The sequence below is a fragment of the Gopherus evgoodei genome, chromosome 17, assembly GCF_007399415.2.
Source record: "Gopherus evgoodei ecotype Sinaloan lineage chromosome 17, rGopEvg1_v1.p, whole genome shotgun sequence".
Taxonomy (NCBI): domain Eukaryota; kingdom Metazoa; phylum Chordata; order Testudines; family Testudinidae; genus Gopherus; species Gopherus evgoodei.
Genome location: NC_044338.1, coordinates 21951513 through 21970958, shown reverse-complemented (window position 1 = coordinate 21970958; position 19446 = coordinate 21951513). Strand labels below are relative to the sequence as shown.

The window sequence follows — 19446 nt, the reverse complement described above, 5'->3', positions numbered from 1 at the left end:
GAGGGGGGCATGGCCTCATCTGGAAGAGATGTGGCCTCTCAAGATTTAAAGGCCCTGGGGCACCGGGTGTGATGGGAGACCCAGGGCCTTTAAATCAACCAGGGCTCCCAGCTGAAGAGGTGGCTGGGAGCCCAGCGGGGCTCAGGGTCAAATTAAAGGGCCTGGGGCTCTGGCTACCAGGGAGAACCCTGAGCTTTGCAGGGCTGGGGCAGGGATTTAAAGAGCCCAGAGCTCCTGCCCCTGAGGGGAGCCCCGAACCCTTTAAATCCTGGCCCCAGCCCAGCCGCCAGAGCCGTGGCCGAGATTCAAAGGACTCTGGGCTGCCCACAGTGTGGAAGCTGGTGCGGTCCAGCACAGCACACTGCCTCTTGCCGGTACGCTGTGCTGGACCAGACCAGCTTACTTTCACCTCTGACTGGAAATAAGGTGTAAAATTAACAGTGAGAGTAATTACCCATTGGAACAACTTACCAAGGGTCGTAGCAGATTTGCCATCACTGGCCATTTTTAATAAAAAGTCTGGATGTTTTTAAGAGCTCTGCTCTAGGCATTATTATGGGGCAGTTCTCTGGCCTGTGCTATACAGGGGATCAGACCAGATGATCACACTGCCCCTCCTGGCCACGGAACCGATGAATCTACTAGCAGTAATTTCTCCCCTTGGGCATCCTCAATTAAAGGTTTACGTCACTCTTCAGCCTCTACTGATCTTTTCAGAATGCTGTTTTAGAGCTGCTCTTTCCCTGACACGTTAACGGTGCACCTAATCAACAAACCCCGCTGAAACAAGGACCTTTAATTTTTCCAACCCAGAGTCAGGAAGAACTATTTAAAAAAGGAGCATGTAAGCTTACAGCCAAATAGAAAGGTAAGCTTCCCGTACTGCTGCTTCCAGGGCAGAGCCAGTTGAGGAAGGAAAACAGAGTTCTCCTAGCCATTCTATTACTCAGGAAATTACCCATTAATAGCTCGATCACAACAGCAAAAATAATTTTTCACCTAGCTTCATACTCCTCCTCCAACACCTAGACTGCAGTCACTCGTGGGAACCACAGCCAAGACTGACCCCCACTTGACGTAAGAATGCGGTTCTTGGTATACGTTACAGTAGCTGAACGCATTGCTATAAGTACCAGCGCGTTAACACCCCTTCAAGATTTTCTATTGTGGCACTAACATGTTATAGGAGGCAAACGCGTAAGGACAAACAGGAATGGGCCCAAAGTGCAACAGAACATTTGGACTGACTACTTAAGCGTGCACACTGAAGCTGCAAAAAGGTCATTCTATTTTCTTACCAACTGTAGTTAGGATCCAGGACATGGACTGTGAAGTTTTGTAGATTCTGGGAATGTTGGAGGTGGACGGTCCCTTTCACGGTAACAGTTTTTCACTGCCTGGTATCCAAATAAAGACAAGTGGGTTTAGATATCTGGTATCGCTGATGTATAAACGGATTAGCAACAGTGAAATCTGTCCAGAAATGACTGAACTCCATCAGATTCTTGATTTAGCCGTTTACTTCTGCCAATGATAATGCTACCAAGTTCTAGCCAGCTTCAATTCTTTGCAATATACTTCAGCAAAGAGGAGTGTTCTGCCACAGGACTTAAGATGAACAAGATTTGAACTCTTTGAGGAAGAAAGCTGTAAGCCAGTGGCCCCATGGTTGAGAAGACCTTTTCTCTAAAATTTATGAATGGCCAATCACAGCATCGCACAGTTGCCAGGGTGGTTCCAAAAAAGGAGAGGCGTGGACCTACTGCTTTAAAGCAGCAGTGTGAAACTCATTCTGTGAGGGCAGAACGGCCATTTTGGTTACAGTCCAGGAGTAAAAACATTCACAAGCAAGAGGTAAGTTTGGCAGACTTGCCTGAGTGCAGAATAAGCCTCTTCAAGTAAAGATAAATTGTAACTAAATACAAAATAAATGCATTGATGAAATCCCACTCTGTCCATGAACCTTCCTCCTATTTATTTCCCTCTAGAATCAGTTCCTCACCCCACCAAAATCATCATCATTTTGGGATTTTTCCCTTTCCCCCCTTCCCCTACTTTGAGCATTCACCCCAAGTGAATTCTCCCCTAACTGCTTTTGTCCCAGCTTTGGGGTGGGGTCGGGAGGAGGATGGGGGAAGGAGAATCCCAGTGTTTCTTTGAGGATTCACTCTTCACTTTTTTTTCCTGCCCTTTCTCTCCCCTCTGTTCCCTGGAGGTGGAGGCAGCAGGAAGCAGCAGAGCTGCTTCCTTGGTCCTGGCAACGCTCAGCAGCAGCTGGAAGTGAGGAGCAGCAGCGAGATGCAGCTTTTGCCCTGAGCTGAAAATTGTGGGGAGATGAAGTGCTGTGCAAAGAGTTCCACGTCTCCTGGTGCCCCTTGGCAGATAGGCAGCTGCAGGCTGGATTCCTCTGAAGTGCAAGGGGGCCTGTGGACTGGGGAAGGGTCAGCAGGCTGGATCTGGCCAGTGGGCTGTATGTTTAACAGCCCTGCTTCCAAGAGCTGTGTAAGTGGTTACTGCATGGAATGGGGAACTAAGACAACACTCTGACTCGTCCTACTGAGGAGACGAGCCACCACATGATACACCAGGTGCAGCTTCTCTATGAACTGCTTCCTCGGTCTCAGGTAAAGCAAGTAACAGTAGGGCAGGCTGGAGGTGCTGAAGGCATGGATCACGCTAAGTCAGTTACTCATAAGGAGCAAATGGAATCTCACTAGCAGCAAATGAAGGCAGTATTTCCTGTGACTGCTGCTACCTGGCTGTCCAGATCAGCAATTAGCCTACAACAACCCCAAGACCTGATGATGTCCTGATTACTGATGGCCACATGCCATGATTAAGGCTTAGATGGTAGCACTTATTGATCAGCTCCCACAAGATGCTTCCCTCTTCCAACCGGCATCAGTTCAGCCTTTCCTAGAGTTCACCAATACTCCTGTTTCTTCCATGCACCAAGAGAACCAGGATCACTGCTGTCTGGGCTGCTGGTAATGTAGTCTGCATCATCTCAAAATTTACCACCAATGACTGTATGTAGACACTAAATCATGACAGGATTGAACCCAGTAGGTCTCCACATCAAACAGCAATTCAGCAGCTGCTCCTCTCCCTTCTTGTCCAGCAGTGTGGGAAACAAGGAGAAATCCCAAGAAGGTGGCTGGTCACCCACAGGTGAACCTCCTGGCTGAAAAACAGGCATAAGTTAACCTGGCTGCCAGATGACCTTCGACTGTGCTTAAAGCGAAACCAGACTTTAACAAAATATAATAAATAGTCTAGGATAGCAGAGACAGATGAGCAATCTTTCCAGGCCACACACTTTGCTACATATGTTTGTCTCGTGGATACTTGGAAGTACAGCAATATTATTGTTCTTAGGAAAAAGTTACAAGAACAATCAGACATAGTCTGTTAGGGTTCCATGGTCCAGACAACCATCCTGTGTGTCCAGATGGAAGATCTGACCCTGTTTCTATGAAAGATGAGGGAGGAAGTGTAGGGAGTTGAACTACTGATGCTTTTGCCAAGGCTAGGTGAGTTCCCAGTACCTGTCCTATGCCCTGTGGGGAGCCCTCCACAATGCTGGATCTGGTGTTTTATCTTCCTGGATATTTTACTTCCCAAAGTGTTGAAGTGCATGGAAGAACCCCCTTGCTACAGTCCAGTAAAAAGCCACCTGTCCAGAAAAACAAAACAAGAACAAAAACACACCTTTTCCTCTCCACTGTGTAAAAGAAGTGTTGACACCCACTGCAAATAGATCTTTGAGTTCCCTCTCTACAAAGGCATACAGAATACAGAATTCTTAAATATGATGTTTTCGCACAGCAAATCTCACTTGAGATCAATCCACCAAGACACTCCTCTTGCCCAGATCACCACCACCAACATGGAAGACATGGTGATGGATGCATCAACGGATGGAAGTTGCTTTCTAACAGTGACCATCAGAATGAGCAAACTGACGCAACACATAGTAGAAGCTGGATCATCACTCTCCCCTTTGCGTCAGGCAGAAAGGCCCGGAAAGCCAGTCAGACAAGTTTAAAAAATTATATTTGTTAGACCTCAATACTCATGGCCCCATTCTGCCACCCTGGCTTACTTTGAACAACACTTGTGACATATTACGGATGCATGCAATATCCAAGGACTATAGCATCAACTTGATAAATGTTACGCGTACCTGCATGGCCGAAGTATTGTATTCTAGCTCGATTGGAGATTTACAGGACATTCCTGTGGGAACTAAAATCATTGCAGGGTAATTAACACAAATCCCCAGGCTGGTAACCAGCCTGGAGAAACCTTGCAACTTGTGGAAAGTGGCACAGATTGGTTTGACCTGGTTAAAGAGATCCTGGTAAACAAGGAACTGAAAATTGTATGAAGTGTCCACTCTAGCATAAGGGGAGAGATCACTCTCACAGAAGCCGAGCTCTTTACTGTTGTTAAGACCTGTTTTTTGTTCTAAATAAATACTATTCTGCATTATGGAGGCTGGCTGGTCCTTGGTTAACCTGTCATTGCTCCGTGAGATCAGGACTGCAGTGCTGAACTAAAGGGGGAATCGCCCCAGCCACCACTTTCCAAAAGGTTCCAACCTCAGCGTCTCAGGCACAAGGGTGGGGATCAGTAAAGACAGTACTTGAAGTACTGGCACGTATTTTATCTGTGGGTTGCTCTGAGCTCATCCTTTGCTACCTGCAGCATTGCGTATGCCATGAGCTGGCTTGAATCCTGATTGGGAAGGGAGGGATTGAGGGGATCAGCAAGAGTCATATGCTACTGAAGCGGCCTCGCTACCGCGCCTCATAATGAAGATTGTTGGCATAAAGCATTTAGAAAAGAGTTAGACTATAGCATGTCTCAAGGCAAGTGCCAGATTGCCCCCAGGGAGACAGGGATGATCTCTCAGCACTAGGCAGATGTGCTAGTAGGGACACATAGCCAAACTGCAGGTGGGTGGTGTGCAGAGGCCTGTACTCTAAGCTATCCAAGGTAACAAATGCAGCTTAGCCAGTGATATAAAACTATTTATAAAAACAAGCCAAAGCTGGAGACCAAGGCTGGTACAAACTGGATTGTTAACGTTAAAAGGACGAGCTTCAGGTTCAGTCACAGGTCGACAGGATGACAATTGGAAAGATTCTCTAAATGGGAGGAGGTGGTTAGGTCGAAATCAAAACACTTTGATTGGTTAAATCACAATGGGAAGAGGCTGCCTCCCCTTTCTGGGCACTATCTGGAGATCAGGGAAAGACCCTGGGGGACAGAAGGACAGGAAAGAGGAAGTGTCACCCAACCATGGCTCCTGCTGCCCCTCCTTTCTCCTGGGATCCACCAGGGAACCAGCGGGCTTCCAGTGCCCTGACCAAAGCAAGCCAGGGAGGGAACCAGATGACATCCTCACCTGTTTGGCAAGATCCAGAACATCTGAAATGTGAACCTAAGGTTCTGCTGTTAAACCCTCCCTATAGGTGAGGAAAGAAAAGGATGTCTCTCTTTTTGCCCTATCTAGCAAGAGCCTGGCTTGACTTGCCAAGACAATTCCACCTTTTGCAACACTGCTATGCGCCTGTGACCAGAAAGCAGTACCTCCAACAGCGCAATGTTGGTTGTTTGCCAGATCTCAGAATAGCTAACAGCAGCATGTATTGGGCCTGTTTCTCTCCAGCAGCTAGGCTGCAAGTGAAAATACGCAGAGACAGGAGACAGATAATGTATCTTTTGTTAACCTTTCTCCCTGTGTTTGTCTTAACAGAAACAGGATTGGACTTCAACAGCAACATTTAAAATAACTTTCTTCCACCTTCAAAAAAACAGATCAAATCATTTAAAGAGACCATCAAGCAGTGACTTTCCCCCCTCCCTGACAGAGATTCTGTACAGCAAAGTGCATACGGAAAACAGTTAAACTAAATGCCTTAATTCTTTAAGTTTTAAAGCATTTAACTGTTTCCCTTTTTCTGTGTGCTTAGTAAGGGGTTGAGAACATTTAAGATGATTACAACTGGAAAAATGCCAGTGCAGACACAAAATGCCAGACCACACTTAATTACTTAAATATCACAGAAGCATGCCAGGATTTTTATCAACATCTTTTCCCTTGCTGGGCCTGAGATGCCCCCTAACCACCACAACAGTGGCATGGACTGGTCAGTCCCAGATGTGGAATAAAGCTCAGTTCTCAAAGCGGATGGTGGAATGCTGTTTTCTGCTCCAATATGTTTATCAGATTCTGTCAACAAAAGAGGAGAGCTCCTGTACTTAGCAGCAGGCAGTCTGGGTTTTTTAGGCATATAAATCAGAGTGGTTCCTTTGGTTGGGCCCCAGCAGAGAAGCAGATCTGTAGCATTCACTGCCTGCATAGAGGATCTTCGTACTGACACTTCAGCCTCAGCAGAATTGATCACAGAAGCATGGTGAGCTGTGCAGGCAGTGAAATGGAACAGGGCCATTGATCCTGAGGGAGGAAGGCTTCCAAAACTGCACAGCAGGGAAGTCAATGAGGCTGATCAGTCTTTGTGGACAGGTCTATTTGTTTAGCTGCTAATAGACAGGATTGGGAGTGGGGCTGAAGAAGTTTCTAAATTGAACCTGGAGTTGACTATGGATTAGGATAAGAAGGTGACTGCTACATCTCTACTCACTGCAGACAAGATCCATTGTGTAACTGTCAGACATGATTAGTGTGGACGTAAGCCATGATTGCTCCTGGGAAACAGATTATTGGCCAGCTGATTCATCCGGCTTTATAAAGGTGGAGCTGGTTATTCTGAGTGCAGTGGACTCCACTCTAGACTCATAGGTCCGAAGGGACCAATCTGATCATCTAGTCTGACCTCCTGCACAAGGCAGGCCACAGAACCCCACCCATCCAATTTTATAACAACCCCTATCCCAGGATCGAGTTATTGAAATCTTCAAAATTGGTTTGAAGACCTCAAGCTGCAGAGAAACCACCAGCAAGCGACCCGTGCCCCACGCTGCAGGGGAAGGCGAAAAACCTCCAGGGCCCCTGCCAATCCACCCTGGAGGAAAATTCCTTCCCGACCCCAAATATGGCGATCAGCTAAACCCTAAGCATGTGGGCAAGAGTCACCAGCCAGCACCCAAGAAGGGATTCTCTGCAGTAACTCAGTTCCCATGCCATCCAACATCTCTCCGCAGATCATTGAGCAGACCTATCTGGTGGTAATCCAAGATCAATTGCCCAAATTAACAATCCTATCATAACATCCCCTCCATATACTTATCAAGCTTTGTCTTAAAGCCAGGAAAGTCTTTTGCCCCCACTACTTCCCTCGGAAGGCTGTTCCAGAACTTCACTCCCCTAATGGTTAGAAACCTTCGTCTAATTTCAAGTCTAAACTTCCTAATATCCAGTTTATACCCATTCGTCCTCGTGCCTACATTAGTACTAAACTTAAATAATTCCTCTCCCTCCCTAACGTTAACCCCCCTGATATATTTATATAGAGCAAGCATATCCCCCCGCAGCCTTCTTTGGCCAGGCTAAACAAGCCAAGCTCTTTGAGTCTCCTTTCATAAGGCAGTTTTTCCATTCCTCGGATCATCCTTGTAGCCCGTCTCTGAACCTGTTCCAGTTTGAATTCATCCTTCTTGAACATGGGACACCAGAACTGCACACAGTATTCCAGATGGGGTCTCACCAATGCCTTGTATAACGGTACTAACACCTCCTTATCCTTGCAGGAAATACCCCGCCTTATGCATCCCAAAATCGCATTTGCTTTTTTAACAGCCGTATCACATTGGCGACTCAGTCATCCTGCTATCAACCAGCACCCCAAGGTCCTTCTCCTCCTCCGTTGCTTCCAACTGATGCGCCCCCAACGTATATCCAAAATTCTTATTATTAATTCCTAAATGCATAACCTTGCACTTTTCACTATTGTATTTCATCCTATTTCTATTACTCCAGTTTACAAGGTGGTTCAGATCTTCCTGAATAGTATCCCTGTCCTTCTCCGTGTTAGCAATACCCCCCAGCTTCGTGTCATCCGCAAACTTTATTAGCACATTCCCGCTCTTTGTGCCAAGGTCAGTAATAGTTGACTTGAGCTCCTTCAGTTCCAGGTGGGAGTTTGTAGTTAGGAAATCTGCCCATCAAGAGTGTTGCTGTTTGGGAACGGTACTCCAGCATGTACACTCAGAAGGATTTTGATTTAAGAGTGTGGCTCTCCTACATGGCCTCAGATGCAAACCTAGAAATATGCCTTATTTACCAGCCTTGGAGTATATCTGAGCTGAGAGCATAGGGCTGGCAGAGTTCTCCAGCCACATTTTGGAGATATGCAGGTCAGGGTATCTCAGCCAAGATCAGACCATATATGAAGGTTTCTGTTTTTATGACCTTCATATAGTCATTTGACTGATATACCCCTTTACTTCCTGCAGGCCAACCTTTCCATGGCCTTAGAGCAGAAGCACCTGTAATTGGAAGAAGTTTATGGATTTGCTCACAGCAAAGATTTACTGGTATCAAAAAAGCCCTGTTCCAAGTTCTTAGCACCAGTTCAAATATTGCAACTGGGATACATGTCCAACTCAAAGAGCAGAATTTCTCATCTATATAGCAAAAACCCAATCTCAGAATTCTGAAAGCACATATCATTAATGCCCCACGGCCTAGGGAGAGCCAATCCCAGGATTCTGAAGCCATGTCCCTGCCAACGTACTCCTGCATCCTCAGCCACCGTGGTAAGCCATATGGCCACCGTCTCAATACCATGAAGACTGACTCTCTGAAGCGATTTGCTCTTAAGGCAGGCCACACGCAGCTCTCTCTGGCACTTGCGTTGCTGTGGTGACCAGGCAGGAAGTGGGAGTGGGGAGATTGTAAGGGGAAGAGTGAGTCGCTGAAGGTGTTCTTGTTGCCAGTTTAGGGATTTCTTAACCTGCTGACCTGCTGCTAGAGACTGCCCACCCGATCAGCCCTCCCGAAGGCATCCCGACTTTTTCTTTAAAAACACAACATGGGCAAATTGGCGGGCCCTGCTGCTGGCCGGATCCCTGCTAGTCAGATGCCTGCCCGCCAGCGAAAATGCAGCATGCGTGGCCGGTCACTCCCCTGGCTGGTCCATTAGCGCAGCCTCCGCTGCATGCCGGCTCTCAACAGCAGGGCCCCACCCCTCGTCCCATTTCCAGCTGGCGCCGGCCGGTTATGCGTCGCCTCTCCTGCCCACCCTTCAGCCCTTTATGTGCTCCCACTCTTGCTGTCCTCTCCCTGCTTTGCCCTTTTCTCCCCCACCCCAGCCCCGCTGCTCCTCCATATCTCCCCCGGCAGGACACGTCCCACTCCCAGCATTGTGTGGAGAACCAGCCCCTGGTTGGAGTGCTCAGCCCACCAACAGCCTGGCTGGGCTGGTGCCCCGGGAAAGCTCAATACCCTCTAGCTTGGGGCATTAGCCGGGGAGGAGCCAAGCCCTGCATGTGCCAAAGCCCCAAACAGCACTAGCAGGGGGCAGCTTCTCAGCTAAGCTCTGGACTGGCGGGAGGAGAGGGTTGTGTGTGTCACCCCTCCCTATGTGAACCCTAAAGCCCTAAAGAGAAGATGGGAAATAAAAAGAATCTAACTAGACAATATTTCTTTTAAACAGTGGCTCAATCAACCTGATATTAATTTCAACATTTGTACAGCCTAGTTCTGGCTGATTGCCGTTGAACTTGCTTGAATATGAGTAATTTTAACAGGTGTCCGGTATTCAGCACAGGGAAATATGGTCACCCTACAAAGTGTAGGGAACATTTTACAGGTCCAGAAGTTAGTGTTGGACAGTATCTTACTGCCACACTTCACTGCAAACATTCCTATGTTAGGTTCTTCCTCTGCAGCTTTCAGGCAGAGGAGAGAGATTATGTTCAGCAGTTTTGTGGTTGCCAGTGAATACAAGCGCAGGCAAGACATGAAGATCTAAAAAGAAACAAACCCGTTTCAACCCACATGCTCCTCTTGACTGTTTGTTTGTTACCTTTATTTCTGGTTCCACAGGAGAAAAGCTGAGAGGAGCAAACATTCGGCAGCACATTTCCTTCTCCTTATCCATGTAGTCCCTGTAACAGCTGCAAAATCGGGCACATTGTTACAGGATGGCTATTTCCACAGCTAAACCAATACAGACAACAATACTGAGGGAAGAACTGCTCTGAACAGGGCTATACCAGGATAAGATCACGGGTGTAAATGGCTCAACACAGACAAACTTGTTATCTTTTCAACTACTAAAAACATCATTTTTGATCCTATACGAACATAATTATGTTGCAGAGCTGGAGGTGTCCAAGACCAAGTCTTTTTTGAGCCATAACCACCACCAAGTAAAATACACCAATACGCTCCATACACAAATCTCACCATAAGAAACAGCCTTGTTCTGTCAGTTTTGGAAACATCGGTAAAACAGGGAGGATACATCTAGCAGGTTCAAACATTTTCATCTTTGGAGATCCGAGCAGAGTCCATGTGAAAGTAAAAGTCAGCCTAGATGACACTTGTTCACATCACGACAGTCATCACAACCCAACAAAATGGGGAACCTACCACAGCTAACAAAAGCTGAGCTCATAAGCACCAAATGCACTTGGCAGCATTTCTAATGGCTCTGTAACCTCCAAAAAATCATGCTCTGGTGGGATCTTGCCTACATTAGCCCCACTAAGAACAAGCTTGGATTTTCCATCACAATTTGACTTTTGACACACAGCTGTATTATGGTTTTAGCTGTGGTTTTTCAATACTCTGTTAAACACTGAAATCCAGTTATTGAATGAGCTCTATTGATTAAAAGAACTATATAAGAGCTGGGTATAATTACTAATCAATATTCTCTGTTTTTCAAAAAGAACTTATATAGGCAAGTAGAAAGCCTTTTGAGAGCTAGGTATTATTTTAAGAAGTGCTGGAGAACAGAGCTTCACCAAATGATAGATGATGGAATGATTTAGTTGAGGACTGGTCCTGCTTTGAGCAGGGGGTTGGACTAGATACCTCCTGAGGTCTCTTCCAACCCTGACATTCTATGATTCTAAATACAGAAAGTCTCCTTCAGCTGGTATGGATTGTTTTGGATTCACAAAATCATGAGTGGTGTGGAGAAAGTGAATAAGGAAAAGTTATTTACTTGTTCCCATAATATAAGAACTAGGGGCCACCAAATGAAATTAATGGGCAGCAGGTTTAAAAACAAATAAAAAGGACGTTCTTCACACACCGCGCAGTCAACCTGTGGAACTCCTTGCCTGAGGAGGTTGTGAAACCCAGTTATAGTCCTAGCCTTAAGAGAGAACTGGATAAATTCATGGAGGTTAAGTCCATTAATGGCTATTAGCCAGGATGGGTAAGGAATGGTGTCCCTCGCCTCTGTTTTTCAGAGGGTGGAGATGGATGGCAGGAGAGAGATCATTTATATTCCACCTTTTGTAGTTTTTCTTAGATCACATCAAGGAGCCCTAAAGGTGTGACAAAGCTAAACAAAGCTGACAAAGCTAAACAGATTTAGCCAGTTACCTCACAGTTCAGCCTGAAAACTGTTTTCTTCTCTTTCACATTACTTATCTAAAAAAATTTTTTTTTAAAAGTGCAAAAAAAAACCAACCTACGATAACGCTAATTTTAACTTCTGACACCAACCCACAGAAGCAGAAACTCCAAGCTGACATTCCCTTAGCCAGCTCCTCCATTGCGTTCAAGTTCCAGGGTGTATGCCTTAAGCTGCACATGCTGCCACACCCAAAGATAAAAGGGGGAGAAGACGACAAACCTGAATTCCACCTGGACACTAGAGCATCTTGTTAGCTGTCTGTGGTTTAGAAATATTTTAAATCTGATGGTTTTTATTTTGCTCAGTTCACACCTAAGAAAAAGATTAGGATTAGCCCATAAAAGTCAAGAGAGCTACACACACCTTGTATTGGTCAGAATGAGACCCTTTATCTATCTATCTATCATCAAGAGTCTTGACAAAAACTTAGATGGTCTAAACTGCACATAAGATCTTGCGTGAAGCTACCCAGAATCAATTACTTCTTGGACATCCTAGTACAGATCAGTCCACAAGTTTTAAGAGTGGATCCAAGATCTAGTCCTGAATTTAATAGGCTACGTACCTGGTCATCCAGGATCATTTTATGATGACTGCTTGTTTAGCTGTGTTTGTAATGCACTTAGCGCCTTGGGATTTAAATATGTAACTGACAGATTACAATGCTGATCATCATATTTCATAATATCTCATCAACATCCACTGCCCTCCGTAAAGCAGGCTGCTACTTACAACTTAATTACAACTTACAAACTGATGAACAGCGCAAAACAGAGGGCTGAGACATAGAGCCTTTCACCCACACTGGCAATGCAACTTTCCACAAATGCAGAAAGGAACAGACAAGCCCGTGCCTCAATCAGGGGCATCATTTTCCATCCTTTTCCTTATGCCTTCTCTCTAAGGGCACAGAAATAACACTCCTAGTCTCTCATACCACCAGGTCCACTCCACTTCCTTTGCTCTAATTCACAGACAGGGCAAAGAACTAGAGGATTGCAAAAGGGCCAGACAATACCCACACTGCAAGCACTTCAAGTAAGGCAAGATGTTGTCATGCCAGACAGCTGAGGAGTGGAATGTCCTGACACAGAGAGGACAGCGGAGAGGGAAGCTTTCACTTCTTCCATTACAGGCGTGGCCTGGCGTTGACCTGGGTTGATCAGAATGAAACTGGTCAATTCCACCCAACAGCGGTTCTGATGCCTACCTAAGGTGAGTTGGTGACCTTCTGAGCTCTGAGGCCCTCACTGCATAGTTCCCAAAGGTGTCTGCAACATAACTGGCACTAATAGCTCCTTTGATGGTATTTTCCCAAGACAACAAGAACAGAATAAGATGGGGACACTAGAGTTGGTTTCATGAAAACGAGACCAAGCACCTTGGTAGGGAAGACTGTGCTGCAAGTGCTCATGTTAAACTTTGTTTGCCCCCAGAATAAGTTCACTTCTCCAAGACTGTTGATTTATCATCACCGAGGCAGCATGAAATTCACTTTGCAAACATTAATTTGCAGGGAGATTCTGACAGTGCTGTAAGTGGTAAGTATCATCCTCAATAATGGAAAAGCAGGGGAAGTCAACCAACACATCTTAAAGGAAACAGGATCTTATCGCAGTGAACTCTAACGTACAATATTTTACTGATGTCAAGATATTTCAGCGCTCCCAGTCTAGCCTGTCATCAACCACCTGCCCTACCCACTCGAGTGAAGTGTATAGCAGCTGCAACAGAGATATCCCCCCAGAGCAATTGTATGGAAACAGTGGATCTCTGTCATCTACTCACTAGCCACTCTGAAGTACTGCATCTGCAAATTAATCAAACCAACCACCCTCCCTCCCCCCCCCCCTTTTTTTTTTTTTTTTTTTTTAAAGACTTGTGTTTCCAGAGCTCAATCATTTGCTGATTTAATCTTTACAAAAGCTAGTCTGCTGGCTCTTTCTTTTAACACATTCTAGAGAGAATTTCTAGACAATTATTTGCCTTGTGGAAGGTATTGAAGTGTGTACTTTTTGTCCACCTAAGCATTCTCTCCCCCACCTCTCACAATAGCTAAAGGGAGTTCTCTCACCTGGCCAGCTTTTTCAGCTCATTGTTAATATCATGGTTAAAGGGCTGTTCTTTTTGAGCTCTGACAAGGAAATCCCGAGCCTTTTCATATTCTGTGAGAGAGAGACAAGCCTGTCATTGAAAGAAGGACAAGAATTAGAGACTAAATATCTACTCACAATAGCTCTTCAGGATTACTTTATGGGAATATGTATGTTTCAAGTTTTGGAAATAAGTAATTCCTAAACAACTGTTTGGATCCATGAAAAAACAGAGCTCTGCAATGTATTTGCAAAGGGCCAGGTTTTCAGACATGAGCATTCAGCATAACTCCCAACTACTATTATGGTAGCTGTGGGCACACCACACATCTGAAAGCCTGGCCCAGTATTTCTAACAGATTTTCTGAGCGGCTCATGTTATTCTGTGGCATGTCTTCCCCACAAACTAGCAAGGCTGAGGTTTAGCTTGATGCAACCTCTTAACCCACACACACTCCATGCATCTGAAGTGGGTTTTTTTTACCCACAAAATCTTATGCCCAAATAAATCTGTTACTCTTTAAGGTGCCACCGGACTACTTGTTTTTTTTAACCCAACAGAAGAATCTACTTTTGCTCACCTGGCCACACCTGAATAATGCTTTGGCATTTCTCTCGTCAATCTCCAGCGCCTTTTCTCCATATGTCAGAGCTCGGACAGGACGCTCCAGCTTTAGGTAAGTAAATGACAGATTCAGAAACACCAGCAGTTTGGCAGCATCAATCTGACACTGCTCATCCCCACTGGAAGGCCTGCGACACAGGATCAAGGAGGCCTGGGCAGATGGGGTAAAAAAAAAAAAAAAAAAAAAAAAAAAAAAAAACAGAAATAATGCATGGTGCATATGTTTGTGGAAAACTGAAGACTTTATCTGATCACTGATCTAGAGAGAGACGACATCAACTTAACCACTTTTGAAACATGTTTCAGATAAAAAGCAAAAAAACAGAATGGCATTTGTAGGCTGCATCCTGAACATGACGAATCAGCTGTCATTTGCAGTTGTGGCATAGCATACCTCTTCTGCTCCTTGCTGATTGAGATTAGACCAGGGACCTTGTTTTCTGTTCCTGATTTTTGAAGTGCCTAATGCACTGTGAATGCTACACAGGTTCTGCAGTGTTTGTTTGGAATTGTTGTTTTTTCTAATATATACACCGCAAAAAGGAAAATCTCACAAATTTTGGAAGTGTGGGTGGAAGAGGAAACCATCCACAGAAATTTCACTTAAGTACATCCCTGCACAGGCAAAAGTGGCGGTAGAGAAACTATCCTCAAAACAGAAACAAGATTTCTGTAAGACACGAACACTCATGTCCCAGCTAAAGACTAGGAGCATGGAGTGCATCTTGTGTCATTAGAAACAAAAAGATAAAGCCTCCCAACAACAGGTGATGGGGTAACATTTCCTTGTTGGGAGACTAAGAGTAAAATTTTCAAAAGCACTTCAGTGATTTAGAGGGATGAGACTTTTAATAAATCTTGGCATTCTGAGTGCCTAAGTTACTTCTAAAAATTTTATCTCAGAGCTCCCTCATTGCCCAAGGCCATGCTCTAGGGACAGGCTCTCGTCTTTCTGCTGAAAGCTCTGCCGAAAGATTCCAGCTACGTGACTGTCACAATTGAAGGAAATATGTTCAAAGCCATTTCTAGAACTTGAGATGTATTCCAAGTACACCAACCCATCTTTACACTCCCTTGTCTATACTAACTGGGACCAGCAAGGTGTACACGTGGGGGAAGCAGGTTCACATACTAGTACCAACCTGTATTTCCTTTCATTGCTGCTCAACACATACCTTGGCAGAGCATACAAAGACAGCTGCTTAATACTGTCCTTAAATTATCAACTTCTAACAAAATTAAAAAAAAACTTTAGCTTAATTGTGTTTCCCAGGTGTATTATGCTAGAGGGTAATTGTTCTCTAAACTGTTTTCCACCTTGTGCTGCCAGCTAATGCTTAGTTGTCACTTACTATCTTCTATAGACTGCATAACCCTGTCATTCTGGTTTTATTACCCGCTTGTATCTCTCTCTGGCATCCATGAAGCGTTTCTGGCGGAAGAGGTAATTGCCAAACTCCCTCTCTGTGCTTGCCACTTTCAACACCTTCTGTAGTGGGAACGTATCCTGCTGCTCCTGTGTACAGAAGCCAAAATTCAGCCGATTAGTAGACACAAAATAGGAATGCTGAGACAAGTACCTATTGCACTTCCAAGTGGTCAGACAAGGGAGTAACATTCCAAAGTCTAACACATACAGAGTTGGTATATGAACGGCTGCACAAAGGAGACAGGAGGACTGTAGTGACAAAGGCCTATCTTTAGGAGTGGAAGCCATCCTCGTAAAGGTCAGCTCAGGAGCAAAGAAAATACCCTCCCCAACCTAACAAACATTGGTAAGAATTTCCTACGTGGGCTGCGAGTTACATCCTTGAGCTGTTCTACATAAATTCAGTTTTACTAGAGGGAGCTACACTCCAAGGTTCTTGTAGGACTCACTAGAAACAACGAAATCCCACGCGGACTGGCTTCTCCCCTGGGTCACACTCTGAGTTATGTTTGCCTGTTCGTACCATGTTTACTTGGAAGCATGCAAAGCAGTTTTAAGAACTACAGCTCAGTTTGTTTTAATGCTTCTCCCAAGAATCTATTTTCTTTAATTTACACTTTGAAATGTTGTTGACACAGGCTGGGAAGGAGGGAAGTTTCAACTGTGAGGGAAATCTGGAAGATTTTAGGTCCAAACCTTCAACTAGTTGTAATCAGATATAGCCCCACAGACTTCACTGGGCTGGCACAGCATTTTTTAAGTCACATTAAGCACCTCTGCATGCTTTATTTTCTTTGCAAGCTACACGGCCTGGAACATGGTGCACTGCAAGGAGTGAGATACAGACAGCGTGGTGCAAGCATAACTGTGCTGTCGTTTTACAAGTATGTAGGTAGAGGCATGAGCAAGGACACTGCGCCCCTTCACACAAATGTACTACAAGTGCTATTTGCCGGAAGCTATCTTGAACAAGAGTATCTGACATCATCCTAATACTGTAGCAATGGGCATACATAACAGGGACGACAGTAAACAACAAAGACTTAAAATTTGGTGTTTATGGCTCAAAGCTACTTGTGTAACTAACTCACAGGAGTCAAATCAAAGAATTTGTCACACTCAGCCGAGTCTAGAAAGTCCAGAAGCTCCATCTCAAACAAGACTGTGGCATTAGGGGGAATCAAAGGAGGACAGCCCAGCGCCCCATAGGCATAACTTGGTATGAAGAGAAATCTTGCCAACTCTCCCTTCTTCATGGTCAGCAGGCCAACCTCCATGCCCTGAAGTGTAATCTCTGGCAAAACAAGAAGTGGAACTTTTAAGAAGCGGGCCTCAAAAACCTTAACCTGAAAGACCGATGTCTCTTAAAACCTGGTTTGCAACCTTTAGCTTTTCCAATTTTCAGCATTTAGGACTGCCAATTCTTAACCAGCGATGGCAATTTTATACACATCCAGCAGCACAGCATGCACCATGGATCACAAAAATGAACCACCCATATTCCCGTAGCCGGGCAGATGCGGGTATTCAGTCTCAACGGTGATAAATGCAAAGTAATGTACATCAGAAAACATAATCCCAACTATACATCTAAAATGATGGCATCTAAATTAGCTGTTACCACTCAAGAGAGAGATCTTGGAGTCATTGTGAGTAGTTCTCTGAAACCATCCACTCAATGTGCAGCGGCAGTCAAAAAGCAAACAGAATGTTGGGAATAATTAAGAAAGGGGCAGATAATAAGACAGAAAAATCGCATTTCCTCTATATAAATCAGTGGTACGCCCATATCTTGAATACTGTATACAGATGTGGTCACCTCATCTCAAAAAAGATATATTGGAATTGGAAAAGGTTCAGAAAAGGTCAAACAAACATTATTAGGGGGTTGGGAACGGCTTCCATATGAGGAGCAATTAATAAACCTGGGACTTTTTAGCCTGGAAAAGAGACAACTAAAGGAGGATACAATAGAGGTCTATAAAATCATGACGGTGTGGAGAAAGTAAATAAGGAAGTGTTATTTACTCCTTCTCACAATACAAGAACTAGGGGTCACCAAACGAAATTAATAGGCAGCAGGTTTAAAATAAACAAAAGGAAGTATTTTTTCATACAACACAGAGTCAGCCTGTGGAACCCCTTGCCAGAGGATGTTGTGAAGGAAAAGATTCTAACAGGGTTCAAAAAAGAACTAGATAAGTTCATGGAGGACAGGTCCATCAATGGCTATTGGCCAGGATGGGCAGGGTTGACGTCCCCAGCCTCTGTTTGCCAGAAGCTGGGAATGGGCGACAGGGGATGGATCACTTGATGATCACCTGTTCTGTTCATTCCCTCTGGGGCACCTGGCACTGGCTGCTGTCAGCAGACAGGATATTGGGCTAGATGGACCTTGGGTCTGACCCAATATGGCCATTCTTATGTTCTCTGCCTCCAGTTTTGGAATGTAAGGAGTGTTTAAAATATTGCATAAGCTGCAAGGCTCATGTGTTAAGCAATTAAAGCAAGTATCCACTTTAAGCCACAAAATACAGCCAAATTCTACAACTCGCAGGTAGCTTATACTGTCCCTTCTGGACCCAACAGCTCTCAGTCATCCCTGGAAGCAGGAGGCAAAGGCACAGTGGTAGCTTGTAAACCCAACCCTTAGAACATATGACATTATGAAAGCACACAACCTATACCAGGCTTTAAGGTATTAACACAGCCAGAGCGCTGTAGAAGGGGCAGGGTCCTTCAACCTTGTACCTTCAGTACTAGTTCTTCAGTCTGAATTTACCTTCTCCAAGTTTCATCAGCCGAAGATTCCTCCTGTACCAGTTCGTGTCAAAGGGCTTATCCATGTATTCCAGGTACCCAGAATATTTCACTGCAAGAGTTCCAATGCAAAGGGAGAAGGGAGGAGATGTTAGAGAACTTCAGTTACAAAATACTCAAGAAAAAACTGTTACTTCTTCGGTGATACAACTGCTAACCACCCACACTCGGCACAGCTCTTTTGTTCTGCTTTTCCATGGGCTGCCAAACAGCAGAGGGAGCACAGACTACTCACTCCAGGATCTCTCTGCCATCAAATTAGTACAGTGGCAATTTCACTCAACACTGGCCTACAACTTTTTACAATATAACTCTGTCTACCAGTCTGTCATTTTCTATCTAGCAAATGTGTGCGTGAATTTAGTTATTGGGAAAAGATGGGCAGATGGAAAGTTCTAGAAACAAAAATCCTTGGTCTGTTGGCAGACTAGATACACAACATACAGCAACAGCTGCCACAAAGGAACCAACTCTCAGGGGTGGGCCCCTTACTCACAGCTCTGCTGAGATTGTCTGCTGGGAACACTAATACATACCACAAAGACCATCACCACAATTAGCATAGGACTAAAGCCAATCTCATGTCTGGTCTCCCATGTTTGAGAGAGATGAACTCAAACTGGAACAAGTGCAGAGAAGGGCTATGGGGATGACTAGAGGAATGGAAAACCTACCTTACAAGAGGAGACTCAAAGAGCTTGGCTTGTTTAGCCTAGCAAAGTGAAGGCTGAGGGGAGATGTGATTGCTCTCTGTAAATACATCAGAGACACAAATACCAGGGAGGGAGAGGAGTTAAGCACAGCACCAATGGGGACACAAGCACAGGACTTGGTGCTGATCAGGGACTTCACTACTCAGACATCTGCTAGGAAAAAATACAGCAGTGCACAGATTACTGGAATGCACTGGAG

General features: G+C 44.9%; 1 protein-coding gene across 1 annotated transcript in view; it reads right to left on the bottom strand.

Annotated features, from left to right (window-relative positions):
- FKBP6 (FKBP prolyl isomerase 6) overlaps nt 1-19446 on the bottom strand; it is a 40371-nt gene that overhangs the window by 17751 nt on the left and 3174 nt on the right. The window contains exons 2-7 of the mRNA XM_030536610.1: nt 18497-18586; nt 16806-17008; nt 15682-15801; nt 14242-14436; nt 13642-13751; nt 9999-10089 (exon numbers count right to left, since the gene is read on the bottom strand). Of these exons, the coding sequence (XP_030392470.1) occupies nt 9999-10089; nt 13642-13751; nt 14242-14436; nt 15682-15801; nt 16806-17008; nt 18497-18586 (809 nt within the window). The remainder of the gene's footprint in view (nt 1-9998; nt 10090-13641; nt 13752-14241; nt 14437-15681; nt 15802-16805; nt 17009-18496; nt 18587-19446) is intronic.